At 40.6% G+C, this 14552-nt stretch overlaps 1 protein-coding gene across 6 annotated transcripts in view; it reads left to right on the top strand.

The window, feature by feature from the left end:
- Positions 1-14552, top strand: part of MCC (MCC regulator of WNT signaling pathway) — a 498353-nt gene that overhangs the window by 370988 nt on the left and 112813 nt on the right. For all 6 annotated transcript variants that reach the window (XM_054554995.2, XM_063723849.1, XM_054554996.2 and 3 more), the window contains 1 exon segment: positions 228-370. In XM_054554995.2, coding sequence (XP_054410970.1) covers positions 228-370 — 143 coding nt within the window.

The raw sequence follows: 14552 nt of genomic DNA, 5'->3' as shown, positions 1-14552 counted from the left end.
AGAGATGGAGTGCTAGAAAGGCAAAGACTCCAGTATCCACCGGGGGTATTATAAAATTTAGCCATTGATATGTTTCCTGGGATTGCCAGCTGATGAGCTGACATACATTTTATTTGGGGCATACTCAGTTTTGGCAGTTGTAATGGTTTGAGGCCACAAAGCTTGGAATCACCCACCTGTAGGTGCATGAATTCATCAGCACTTCTGTCCTTTTCCCTTATTCCCAGTGCGAGCAGTCCCACCTCATGAGAGAGCATGAGGATGTCCAGGAGCGAACGACGCTTCGCTATGAGGAACGCATCACAGAGCTCCACAGCGTCATTGCGGAGCTCAACAAGAAGATAGACCGTCTGCAAGGCACCACCATCAGGTACACGGCTCCAGTTGGCTTTTACTCTGCCCGTTCTGCTAAACCCTCCATCTTGGAGCTGAAGTAGCCCCAACTATTAATATTTTAACTCCAAGACCGAAGTTCTAGTTTGTAGATTATAAACTAGATTATAATGATGTTTTCTTTGTATCTAAGGCTTTTGAAGTGTGTATTTCTCTTTGCTTTGTTAATCATGTGCTTTCACCTCCCTTATTCTGTTCTGATTTGTGTCCTTACAATAACCCTGGAAAGTAGACAAGGTGGAGGTTGTCGTCCTCAGTTTGTTGATAAGGTTATGAAATCAGAAGTTGAGTGAAATGCTTTAGTCATGAGTTCTAAATGGAGCCCCTTCCGTCTTGGAGACCAGCGTCCCTGCTGCTGCTTTTATTCACTGGGTCGATGCTAAATACGCAAACTGTGTCCCTCCCTTGGAGATTTTGAGAGATTTATGAATGTAGCTTATAACTAAGCATTATGTAGGCTTCTAGATAATCTGATTATATTTTGAGCTTACCTCAAATTGCTCTACCAACATGAATTTATCCTCTTACCGGACTCATAAGGCAGGGGGCAAGATTTGACCCATCATTTTACTGGTGAAAAAGCTGGGGCTTAAAGAGAGTGACTGTCTTGTAGTTAAAATTAGCAGAGGGTAGAGGTGGGTCAGAACCCAGAATATCTCTGCTTTTACTGAATTTTCTTTTCATAACAATAACTGGTAGGGATTCTGCCTTCCTTACTTATTAATCACTTGGCCCCTAAGTCTCCTGCCACAGTGATTAGTTGGTTGTATGTGCCCTGTTCCTCAGAGGAGAGGTTTGCTTTAAATGACACTAAGCCATGGATGAGAGCATTTTCATATTCCTGGTGATGCTCAGGGAACAGCCTGAGGACAGCAAGTGGCTGGCACCTACCTTTTTGGAAAAAGAGTGCTTTGTTCACCGAATGCTTACACAAGCCACAATTTTAAAACAGTTTCAGAGGCAGCTACTTTAAACTCTCCTTCTAGAAGTCAGAGGAAACTTTGGATGCATTTTGTTCCAACACCAAGAGTCACAGTAATGACGAGGCTTCTTGATGAGGCTGCTAATGGGCATCTGTTTTCTGGGCAAAATTGTGGAAAAGTTTTCCCTGAGCTGGAGCCACACAATAAACTGCATATTCTAATTTAGAACCTCCAAGCTTTTAAATTATATATTGGTCTTCAGAGTGATTGTAGGTTAGAAGTACATGAGCAGAGAAGAATTTTCAAACCAAAAGAATGATTATAGCAGATTTAAAGGAGCCTGGCATAGGACACTGGCAAATTTGTGATTTTTATTAATACATGTTGCACTTTTAAACACTTGAGAAAGTGAAAGCAAATGGGCTCAGTAAGTTGTGAAAAATACAAAATGTGAAAAAATACACATCACCTAGAAATCTCAATTTCAAGATGTTTAAATTGAATGTAATGACCAAACTGCTTCACTTTGAAATGCAGTGAGCTTCTTGACTACAAACATTTATTGGTGCCTTTAATTTAAAGGAAGACTACATCTGTGGAGATGTCATATTAAATTCTGCCAGTTTGTATTATGTAGGTGAGCTGGCCCCTCCTCGAGGGGATTCCCTGCAAGGCTGGAAGGCACTTAGACATGTAGACCAATGAGACAAAGGCTCTCCTTGTCCTCTGAGCTCCTGAGGCTTAGGCATCTCCCCAGCCCTCAGCACTCCAGCAAATTGGCTTGGCCTCTGAATTATTCAGGGTTCTCCAGGGAGACAGAAACCAATAGAACGTAGAGACAGATATACATCTATAAAGATGTGAAAGGGGATTTATTAGGAAGATTGGCTCATGTGATTATGGAGTCTGAGAAGTTTCACAACAGGCTGACTGCAAACTTGAGACCCTGGGATGCTGGCAACATGACTCAGTCCTAGTTTGAAAACCTCAGAACAGAGAAGCTGATGGTGTAATTCTCAGTCCAAGCCAAAGGCTTGAAAACCTGGGGGAATGCAAGTGCAGGTCCTGGAGTCCAAAGGCTAGAGAGCCAGGAGTTCTGATGTCCAAGGAAAGGAGAAGAGTATTCTACCTCCAGGAAGAGGGAGAGTGAATTTGTCTTTTCTCTTCCTTTTTTGTTCTATCCAGAACCCCAGCCAGTTGGATGGTGCCCACATACACTAAGGGTGGATCTTCCCCGAGTCCAACAACTCACACACCAGTCTCCTCTGGAAGCACCCTCACACACACATCTAGAAATAGCACTTTAACATTTCTCTCAGGTATTTCTTAATCCAGTCAAGTTGACACCTAAAATTAACCATCACAGTCTCAGCTCTTAATATGCTGTGATGGGCCAAATGCAGTAGGAACTAGGCACCGTGGATGAACTCTAACTGCCCTAGCATACCCAGGGTCTACAGAATTGCTTGTCATACTGGACAGACACAGTGGTGGTACCATTGTAGACTTTGGTGTCACTTAAATCTGGCCTCAATTAAGAATTTATTGGAGAAGCTAAAAATCATTATTAAGGGCACAGTTTATATAAGCTGTGATATATCCACACTTAAGCTATACTGAATTGCTTAAGGAAAGAAAATGACAATCTCATAGTTTTCTATCTCAGGTCACAATCAAAGCACCAGGCACCTTCTGAGACTGCCCTGAAAGACAAATTCCACTGAACTCTCCCTCCTACAGAAACAGTTCTCCCTCCTCATCCAATAAAGCAAGTCCTATTTTGCTTGGAGACTCTCTAACTATTTCATCCCAGGTAGGAGGTGGCAAATATAATCATGTCCCATTCCTACTTCATTCTTCTTTATCTTTAGGCCTAAAAGTGGTAAAATATCATCATGTCCCAAAGAGATAAGTAGAAAATCCAACTTGGAAAGATACAAGTAAAGCACCAGAAGATATGTAAGATTCCATTAATTTACATTTAATAAAACTCAGGGAAGTTTTATTGTATGTTCCTTAGAGATGCTGGATAGACCTTTGATGCATAGTTTGCAAATATTTTCTCCCATTCTGTAAGTTGTCTGTTTACTCTGTTGATAGTTTCTTTTGCTGTGTGGAAGCTCTTAAGCTTCATTGGATCCCACTTGTCAATTTTTGCTTTTTTGCTGTTGCTTTTGGTGTCTTTGTATGGTGGTGCATGCCTATAGTCCCAACTACTCGGGAGGCTGAGGCAGGAGAATTGCTTGAACCCGGGAGGTGAAGGTTGCATGTGTGTTTATAGTAGAATGATTTATAATCCTTTGGGTATATACCCAGTAATGGGATTGCTAGGCCAAATGGTATTTCTAGTTCTAGATCTTTGAGGAATCGCCACACTGTGTTCCACAATGGTTGAACTAATTTACACTCCCACCAACAGTGTAAAAGCATTCCTATTTCTCCACATCCTCTCCAGCATCTGTTGTTTCCTGACTTTTTAATGATCGCCATTCTAACTGGTGTGAAATAGTATTTTGTTGTGTTTTTTATTTGCATTTCTCTAATGACCAGTGATGATGAGCTTTCTTTCATATGTTCATATTAATTCATGTGTGAGATTAGGAACTAAGGGTTCTAGACTAGGGAGGGAGGAATTCAGTTGGACCGATGATGACTTTATTGATAGGACTTTTCCTGTAACAGATTCTGGATTCAGTATGTTACTACGTTATACTAATCAAACTAGTATTCACCAATTTGAATAACTGAAAACTAGGCTCAACAAAGGACTCTACATTAAATTATGTTGAAATGCCAGAACTTTCCTAGTATAATCTAGAAAAAGTTTAGAAGCCTGAGGAGTCAGCAATGTTGACTGGGAGATAATGTCCTTAAAATGGGGTCCTTGGTACCACTGAACAAATAGAGTCAAAGTGGGCTTGGTTACTATATTGGTCAACAAGGGCACAATAGTAATCAAAAAAGTTTGACCTGCTAGGGATTGTTGTAGGGGCTAAGCATGAGATCTCTAGAACTGATATAAATGGGCAGCCTACTAAAGTTTTACTTGATCATTATAGTCAAGCTCTGGTCTGGTGAACAGAGACTTTACTTGTCATCACAATGAATAATCATGGCCTCATCCAATTCCCTTACCTGGATAACAAGGCAGTTATAGAACCAGAGCCCCCTGGATGAAGGGGAAGATGTATCAATCATGCCACAAGTGAGTACAGTAAACTTTCCTTTTACCCCTTCAAAGAGAATGGCAGGTACTTATAAGGGAGAGTGTGCAGTGGGGAAAAGAGAGAACCGTATTCTTAAGTAGATTACTAGACATTGAATCTAAACTGATGATAGCCCATGGAGCTTCAAAATACTTGTGGTTCACAAGTCAGAGTAGGGACTTAGGAAGGTATATCAGTCAGCTTGGGCTGCCATAACAAAATATCATAGACAAGGTGGCTCACACAACAGAAATGTATTTCTCACAGTTCTGGAGGTTGGGAAGTCTAAGATTAAGACACGAGCTAATTTATTTCCCCATTGAGGCTCTGTTCCTGGCTTGCAGATGGCCACCTTCTCACTGTGTCCTCACACGGAGGGAAGAGAGAAAGGAAGCAAGCTCTCTGCTGTATCTTCATATGAGGGCACCAATCCCATCATGAGGACCCCACCCTCATGACCTCATCTAAACCTAATTACCTCCCAAAGGTCCTGTCTCCAAACACCATCACATTGGATGTTAAGGCTTCAACATAAGAATTTTGGCATGGGCCAGGCGTGGTGGCTCATGCCTATAATCCCAGCACTTTGGGAGGCTGAGGCAGGCAGATCACTTGAGGACAGGAGTTTGAGATCACCGTAGCCAACACACCCGTCTCTACCAAAAAATACAAAAGTTAGCTGGGCGTGGTGGTGTGTGCCTATAGTCCCAACTACTTGGGAGGCTGAGGCAGGAGAATTGCTTGAACCCAGGAGGTGGAGGTTGCAGTGAGCCAAGGTCACACCACTGCATTCCAGCCTGGGCAACAGAGAAAAAAAAAAAAAAGAATTTTGGGACACAGTTTAGTGCCTGGGACCTTCTGTGACTACCCTAGAAGACTCTCCCATCCCTTATAGCTACAGGGCTAATGTAGCCAAGAATCAGACACTGCAGGTTGCTGAAAGTCAGGTTATGTCTCATTATGGACTCAGTCCAAATCATAGTGGACCTAGCGATGGCACCATCGGAGAGGTAACCTTTTTCAATGCCCTAGAGATGTGGTAAATGCTCCGAACTAGCAACAGTATATGGTGCTGTGTTTGGTGGATTGAGAGAGTGGAAGTGGCCCTTCTTCTGCATACACCTAAAAATCCACTTAAAAAGTTTTTGCTTCTGTTACCCTGACACCAAATGCAGACAGGGGCATAACAACAACAACAACAACAAAAGCACCAACTTCAGGCTAATATCACTAACGAAAATAGAGGTAAAAATCCTCAACAAAATACTAGCAAACCAAATGCAACAGCACAATAAAAAGGTCATTCACCATGATCGAGTGGGATTCATCACAGGGATGCAAATACCATTCAACATATGCAAATAAATAAACACAATATACCACATTAACAGAATCAAGGAAAAAAAATGATTATTTCAATAGATGACAGAAAAGCATTTGATAACCATCCCTTTATGATAAAAACCCTAAAATGGATACAAAAGGAACATATTGATATGGTTTGGTTCTGTGTCCCACCCAAATCTCATCTTGAATTGTAATCCCCACATATTGAGGGAGGGAGGTGACTGGATCATGCGGGTGGTTTCTTCCATGTTATTCTTATGATAGTGAATGAATTCTGACAAGATCTGATGGTTTTATATGTGGTTGACAGTTCCTCTTTCACATGCTTACACTCTCTTCTACTGTCTTGAGAAGGTGCCTGCTTCCCCTTCCGCCATGATTGTAAGTTTTCTGAGGCCTCTCCAGCCATGCTGAACTGTGAATCAATTAAACCTCTTTCCTTTACCCAGTCTCAGGTAAGTTCTTTATAGCAGTGTGAGAACAGACTAATGCACATATCTCAAAATAAAGGCAACCTATGACAAACCCATGGCTAATATAGTGAAGGGGGAAAAATTGAAGGCCTTTCCTCTAAAGACTGGAATAAGACAAGGATGCCCACTTTCATCACTGTTACTCAACGTAATACAGGAAGTCCTGGCTAGAGCAATTAGGAAAGAGAAGGAAATAAAGGGCATCCAAATTGGAAAGGAAGAAGTCAAATTTACCTTGTTCACAGAATTATCCTGTTCACAGATGATATGATCTTATATATAGAAACCCCTAAATACTCCAACAAAAAACTTCTAGAACTGATAAATTCAGTAAAGTTACAGGATACAAAATCAACATGTTAAAATCATTTTAGCATCTCTGTGCACCAGTAACAATCAGTCAGAGAACCAAATAAGTCAATTCCATTTACAATAGCTACAAAAATCTAAATTTTAGATCTAAAAAGGTATAAATTTTGATTCCTTGCTTGCACTCCTAGCAGGTAAAAAATAAATAAATAAATAAATTTTGATTCTTATATAATTCTTACAGCAGGTCCTAAACCAGGAGAGCTACGATTACTCAAAGTCCTCAACCAAGTAATTCTACCTATAGGAATATCAATGCATGTATGAATCTTATCAGAAGATGTCTTGCACCCATGAGCTGTGCCATCACTAGGTCTATTTTTATTTATATTTTCTTATTTCAGATCTCTGTTTACATCACTAGGTCTAAAAGCAGACTCCTTCAGGAGTAGAGATTGTTGATTACTTCATTAAATAAAGAATTCTAACCAGCTGAGATGCTAGCTAAAGAAAATAAGGATTTCTTAGTAGGAGAAGGAAGGAGTAAGTATCAACTGTAGCCTGTAACCAGCTATAGCCTGTAATCAGAAGCAGTGGCTAGGTTATGCATATATTCTTGCTTTTATGTATATATGCATGTCCCTTTTTCCTCTTCCTCTTTTCTCCTGTTTAATTTTTATTTATTTATTTATTTTTGAGACAGAGTCTTGCTCTGTTGCCTGGGCTGGGGTGCAATGGTGCAATCTGGGCTCACTGCAACCTCTGTCTCCTGGGTTCAAGCGATTCTCATGCCTCCCCCTCCTGAGTAGCTAGGATTACAGGTATGCACCACCATGCCCGCCTAATTTTTTGTGTTTTTAGTAGAGATGGGGTTTCACCATGTTGGCCAGGATGTTCTCAAACTCCTGGCCTCAGGTGATCTGCTCACCTTGGCCTCCCAAAGTGCTGGGATTACAGGTGTGAGCCACCACATCCAGCCTCTCCTATCATTTTATATAGGATGAGTTGGTATTGGTGAAACTCATAATTTAGTAGGTAGGTTACATATCTAGGGGGGTTTTAATAGCATTTATGTATGCTAACAGTGAAGAATCTGAACACAAAATCAAGAAAGCAATCCTATTTACAATAGCTACAAAAATTATAAAATACCTAAGAATAATTTTTTTTTTTTTTTTTGAGACAGAGTCTCACTCTGTCGCCCAGGCTGGAGTGCAGTGGCACGATCTCAGCTCACTGCAAGCTCCACCTCCCAGGTTCACGCCATTCTCCTGCCTCAGCCTCCCGAGTAGCTGGGACTACAGGCACCCGCCACCACACCCAGCTAATTTTTTTTTTGTATTTTTAGTAGAGACAGGGTTTCACCATGTTAGCCAGGCTGGTCTCAATCTCCTGACCTTGTGATCCGCCTGCCTCGGCCTCCCAAAGTGCTGGGATTACAGGCATGAGCCACCACACCCAGCCCCTAAGAATAAATTTAACCAAAAAAATAAAAGACTGACTGGGCACGGTGGCTCACACCTGTAATCCCAGCAACTTTGGGAGGCTGAGGCAGGCGGATCATAAGGTCGGGAGTTCGAGACCAGCCTGGGCAATACGGTGAAACCCTGTCTCCACTATAATTACAAAAATTAGCCAGGTGTGGTGGCAGACGCCTGTAGTCAGCTACTCAGGAGGCTGAGGCAGGAGAATTGCTTGAACCCAGGAGGCGGAGGTTGTAGTGAGCCGAGATCGGGCCACTGCAGTCCAGCCTGGGAGACAGAGCGAGACTCTGTTTAAAAAAAAAAAAAGAAGAAGTAAAAGTTCTCTACAAGGAAAATTACAAAATTCTCTCTAAAGAAACTGGAGAGGATGCAAACAAATGGAAAGATCCCCATGCTCATGGATTGGAAGAATTAATATTGTTAATCCTTTTATGCCTAGTGTTCCATTATTGGAACGCTAAGCTTGTGGGAGTTATTTATATCCTACTGCTCAAGGTCATCACCAACGTCTGATTTTTCACACACAAAAAAATTTCAGGCTCCAGCATAAATGGGTTAAAATGTTAGTACTACCCAAAGTGATCTATAGAGTCAATGTAATCCCTATCAAAATACCAATGTCATGCTTCACAGAAATAGAAAAAAAAAATCCTAAAATGTATATGGAACTACCAAAAAAAAAAAAAAAAAAAAAAAAAAAAAAAAAAAAAAAGCCCAAATAGCCAAAGCCAATCCTGAGCAAAAGAACAAAGCTGGAGGGATCACACTACTTGAGTTCAAATTATGCTACAAAGCTGTGGCAACCAAAACAGCATAGTACTGGCACAAAAGCAGACACATAGAGCAATGAAGGATAATAGAGAATCCAGAAATAAATCCACTCATCTACAGTCATCTCATTTTTGACAGAGGTACCAAGAACATGCAGTGGGGGAATGAACAGTCTCTTCAATAAATGGTGCTGGGAAAAGTGGATATCCATATGCAGAAGAATGAAACTAGACACCAATCTTTCACCATATACAAAAATCAGAACAGATTAAAACCTAGACATAAGACCTGAACTATCAAACTACTCAGAGAAAACGTTAAGGAAATGCACTAGGACATTGAGTCTTGGCAAAGAATTTTTAGTAAGACCTCAAAAGCACAGGCAATGATAGCAAAACTAGACAGATGGGATTACATCAAACTAAAAAGCTTCCACACAGCAATGGAAATAATGAAAGTGAAAAGACAAACTACAGAATGGGAGACAATATTTGCACACTGTCCATTGGCAAGGAATATAAGGAACTCAGTAGCACAAAAAACAAATCTGATTAAAAATGAGCAAAATATCTGAATAGACATTTCTCAAAAGAAGACATACAAATGGCCAACAGGTAAATGAAAAACTATTCAAAATCACAATGAGATATTCTCTCTCCCCAGTTAAAATGGCTTCTACCAAAGCATAGGGAATAATGGATGCTGGCAAGGGTATGTAAGAAAAAGGAAGTTTCATACACTCTTGGCAGAAATGTAAATTACTACAACCGCTATGTAAGACAGTATGAAAATTCCTCAGAAAACTCAAAATAGAACTACCATATGATCTAGTAATTCCCTTACTGGGTATATATCCAAAAGAAAGGACATCAATATATTGAAGAGATACCTGCATTCCCTTGTTTATTGCAGCACTATTCACAACGGCCAAAATTTGAAATCAATATCAGTGCCTATCAACAGATGAATGGATGAAGATACATACAATAGAATATTATCAGCTATAAAAAAAAGAATGAAATCCTCTCACAGCAACATGAATGGAACTGGAGGTTGCTATGTTACATAAAAAAAGCCAGAAAGCATAAAAAGACAAAAATCGCATGTTCTTACTCATGTGGGAGCTAAGGAAGTGGATCTCATGTAGACAGAGAGTATTTTGGTGGTTATTAGAGGCTGGGAAGGATAGGGAGGAGAGGGGGATGAAGAGAGGTTGAATAATGGGTACAAAAATATAGGTAGATAGAAGAAGAAAGACCTAGTGTTTGATAATTCAATAGAGTGACTATAATATTTTATATTTCAAAATAGCCTATAGAGAATACTTTGAATGTTCCCAGCATAAAGAAAAGATACATGTTGAAGGTGATGGATATCCCAGTTATCCTGACTTGATTATTACACAGTATACATGTACGAAAATGTCACAGGTACCCTGAAAATACATATCTATCCTGTATCAGTAAAAAAAAAAAAAGTTATAACTTCTTATTTTTGCAACTTTGAGCTCTGCTAGTTTGAAATCTTAGAGAGTTCTCCATCAGAGAATACAAAAATGATTCCATTGACTGCCACCTGTTTGGCCCTTTGGGACACCCCATGCCATGGAGCCAACAAGCAAAGAAGGGAGTTACTCTACTGGCTGGAGGAAATTGGGACACTGAGTGCTATGTCTGAAACACATGGGAATCCCTAGGATACCTTCTAGTAATTATGCAGTGGTAAGTTAGTAGATTAGAACAACCCAATACAAGTCAGGCCCAATACAAGTCAGTCCACTAAGGGCTAGTCCCTTGAAGAATAAAGATTTTGGATTACTTCATTAAGTAAAGAACTAATTCTAACCAGCTGAGATGCTAGCCAAACAAATAAAATATGGATTTCCTAGTAGAGGGAAGTTATAAATATCAACTATAGCCTCATGACCAGTTGCAGAAAAGATGGCTAGGCTGTGCATATTTTCTTGCTTCTATATATATATACACACATATGCATGCACACACACACACACACACACACACACACACACGCGCACACACACACACACACACGCACTTTTCTTTTTCCTCTTATTTTCTCCTATTATTTCACATAGGGTGAGTTGGTACTGGTGAAACTCATAATTTAGTAGGTAGGTTACATGATATCTAGGTGGGTTTGTCATTGAACTAGAAGAGTGAAGATCACTTTACAATACTATTGTTAGGAATAATGTTTAAAATTTTAAGGAAATTGAATCCTTGTAAAGTTCCAGTTAATATAAAACTCAAAAAAAATTATAAATTAAAAAATAAAAAAATTAATCAAGTTTTTTTTAAAAAAAACTTATATCCCACACTATAAATGATGGTACTTTGGCTCTGTCATTTTGAAAGTTGAACCTATTTACATTGAATCGAGGAATGACTACAGAGAAGGTTAGTCTCATTGCTATTGCGATTTAAAAATTGTGGTATGGATAAGGGGGTGCGTATGGTTGGTCACTGAGTAGCTAAAGAGGGTAGAGACTATAATAGCTGTTGTCTGACACTTGATACCATTCCCACCCCTCTCTTTATTCTCCCCAGAATCAAAGAGGGCCTGGGAACTACCTCTCAGATTCTCTTACCAGCTGGGTTCTGGATAGAGTTTTTACTCTGCCGATGAAATGCACTCACATGGGTTTGGAAGGCAGAGGGAAGTGGGAGCCGTTCTCCCTCAGGCCATGGTGGTGCGAAGTCGTAGCAGTTCCTGATCTCTGAGGGGATCACAGCCACGATGGCAAATCTGGCAGCTCTTGGTGGCCTCCACTCACCTCTTTTCTGCAGCCCTTCCAACAATTTTGCAGGCAGGGAACTAAGTTAAATCCTTTCTACTTGAAACATACAGTGCAGTTTGTTTTCCTAACTGAACCCTGCCTAATGCATCCTAAATCCTATCTCCTAGGATTAAACACTAAACACTTTATACATAAGGCCTTCTGAAAAATTTTATTCATGAATATTTTAAACAAATCTGATCATATAACATGCACTGTTTTGTAATGTGTGCTCTTTTAACTGTTATGAGTGGCTTTTTTTAAATGTTCATCTGACTTGGGGAGATTATACAGTGGGATGGGGGAAATGGAAAAATATATCAGTAGCTCACTGGATGTGAAAAGAAAATAAAAGAAGGATTTCTAAGCAAATTAAACATGAGATCTTTTCTTTCCCAAGGAGGTTATTTTCTTTTCTATAAGCTACTCTCATAACATCAGCCTCTCACTACCAAGTCTCATGAGTTGTTCATGTTCTCTGCTTCATCTCCCCTTTGCTCGTTATCTCACTGCTGCTGTGTGGCATCTGACTCCAACTGTTTACCAAAACCCTCTTGCTATGAACTGAACTGTGGTTCCCCCTCCCCAAATTCATATATTGAAGCCCTAGCCCCCATTGTGATGGTATTTGGAGATGAGGCCTTTGGGAGAGAATCAGGGTTAGATGAAGTCAGAAGACTGGGGCCCTGTCTTAGTCCCTTTGTGTTGCTACAAAGGAATATCTGAGGCTGGGTAATTTATAAATAGAAGAGGTTTATCTGGCTCACAGTTCTGCAGGCTGTACAAGAAGCATGGCATTGGCATCTGCTTCTGGTGAGGGCTTCAGGCTGCTTCTGCTCATGGCAGAAGGGGAAGGGGAGCTGGCTGTGCAGAGATCACATGGCCTGAGAGGGATGATGTGTCAGGCTCTTTCAACAACTCGCTCTCCTGGGAACTAATAGAGTGAGAACTCACTCACCCACAAAGAAGGGCAATAATCTCATGAGGGATCCATTCCCCTGACCCAGACACCTCCCACTAGACTCCATCTCCAATACTGGGGATGAAATTTCTACATGAGAGTTGGAGGGGACAATCATTTGAACCATAGCAGGCTCTCAAGAAGGTATATTGCCTTTTTCTCATGTTTTTTTAAATTATACCTAAGTTCTGGGATACATGTGCAGTACGTGCAGGTTTGTTACATAGGTATGCATGTGCCATGGTGGTTTGCTGTACCCATCATCTACATTAGGTATTTCTCCTAATGCTGTCTCTCACCTTGCCCCCTGCCCCCCCGACAGGCCCTAGTGTGTGATGTTCCCCTCCCTGTGCCCATATGTTCTCATTGTTTAACTCCCACTTACGAGTGAGAACATGTGGTGTTTGGTTTTCTGTTCCTGTGTTAGTTTGCTGAGAATGATGGTTTCCAGCTTCATCCATGTCCCTGCAAAGGACATGAATTCATTCTTTTTTATGGATGCATAGTATTCCATGGTATATATGTGCCACATTTTTTTTATCCAGTCTATCCTTGGTGGGCATTTGGGTTGGTTCTAAGTGTTTACTATTCTGAATAGTGCTGCAGTAAACATACATGTGCATGTGTCTTTATAGCAGAATGATTTATAATCCTTTGGGTATATACCCAATAATGGGATTGCTGGGTCAAATGGTATTTCTGCTTCTAGATCCTTGAAGAATTCCACACTGTCTTCCATAATGGTTGAACTAATTTACACTCCCACCAACAGTGTAAAAGTGTTCGTATTTCTCCACATCCTCTCCAGCATCTGTTGTTTCCTGCCTTTTTAATGATTGCCATTCTAACTGGTGTGAGATGGTATCTCATTGTGTTTTTGATTTGCATTTCTTTAATGACCAGTGATGGTGAGCTTTTTTTCAAATGTTTGTTGGCTGCATAAATGTCTTCTTTTGGAATGTGTCTGTTCATATCCTTTGCCCACTTTTTGATGGGGTTGTTTTTTGGTGCATTGCCTTTTAAGAAGAGACACAAGACAGCTTGCATGTATATTCTCTTCCTCCCAGCCATATGGGGACACAGGGAGAAGTCAGCCATCTGGAAGCCAAGAATAGCCCTCACCAGAAAGCAGCCATGCTGGACCTTGATCTTGGAGGATCTAGGCTCCAGAACTGTGAGAAAATAAATTTTTATTGTTTAAGCCACCCTGTCTATGGTATTTTTTTTATGGCAGCCTGAGCTGACAAAATCACCAATGATTTCTTAAATGAAAAATCCAGTGACCTGTTCTTGTCATTGGTCCCTTTCTATGGCGTTTGACCCTAGGCTCTCTTTCCTTCCTGACGGCACTCTTCTTAAACCTCTAGGACCCTGCAGACTGTTGATCTTCTCTTCCCTCCACTGAATTTGTCCTCAGCCTAGGCTCCTATCCTAAACTCTCTCTCTCACACCTTTAACCTCATACAGCAGCAGCCCCAAGGCACAGACCCCTCCTATCTCTGTGATCTCAGCATTGGCACTCAACCCTTCTGCTTACTGGGTCTGCTACAAAATGCCCCCTTATTTGAGGACAGAGAGGGAGAACATCTCAGAGTCTCTATCTACTGTAATATAATCTGACCACTAAGATTTCAGGCCTGCACCAGGAGCTTGATGTTTCTCCTGATCTTTGGGCACACAGTTACCTGTGTGTTGTTGGTATCATGTACATCTTGATACACATGCAGCCAACAACACACAGGCATCTGTTCATTTTCATGTTGTCACATTTCAAACACTGTAACCAAAACCTCCTTGTCTGCCAGCAAAACATGTTGTTCTGATTAATTTATAGTCTACAAAGTATAATGCAATAAAATAAAAATAAAGCCAGAAAGAAGAGTTTTTC

The sequence above is a fragment of the Pongo abelii genome, chromosome 4 (genome assembly GCF_028885655.2).
Source record: "Pongo abelii isolate AG06213 chromosome 4, NHGRI_mPonAbe1-v2.0_pri, whole genome shotgun sequence".
NCBI lineage: Eukaryota > Metazoa > Chordata > Mammalia > Primates > Hominidae > Pongo > Pongo abelii.
This window is presented reverse-complemented; position numbering and strand designations above follow the sequence as displayed.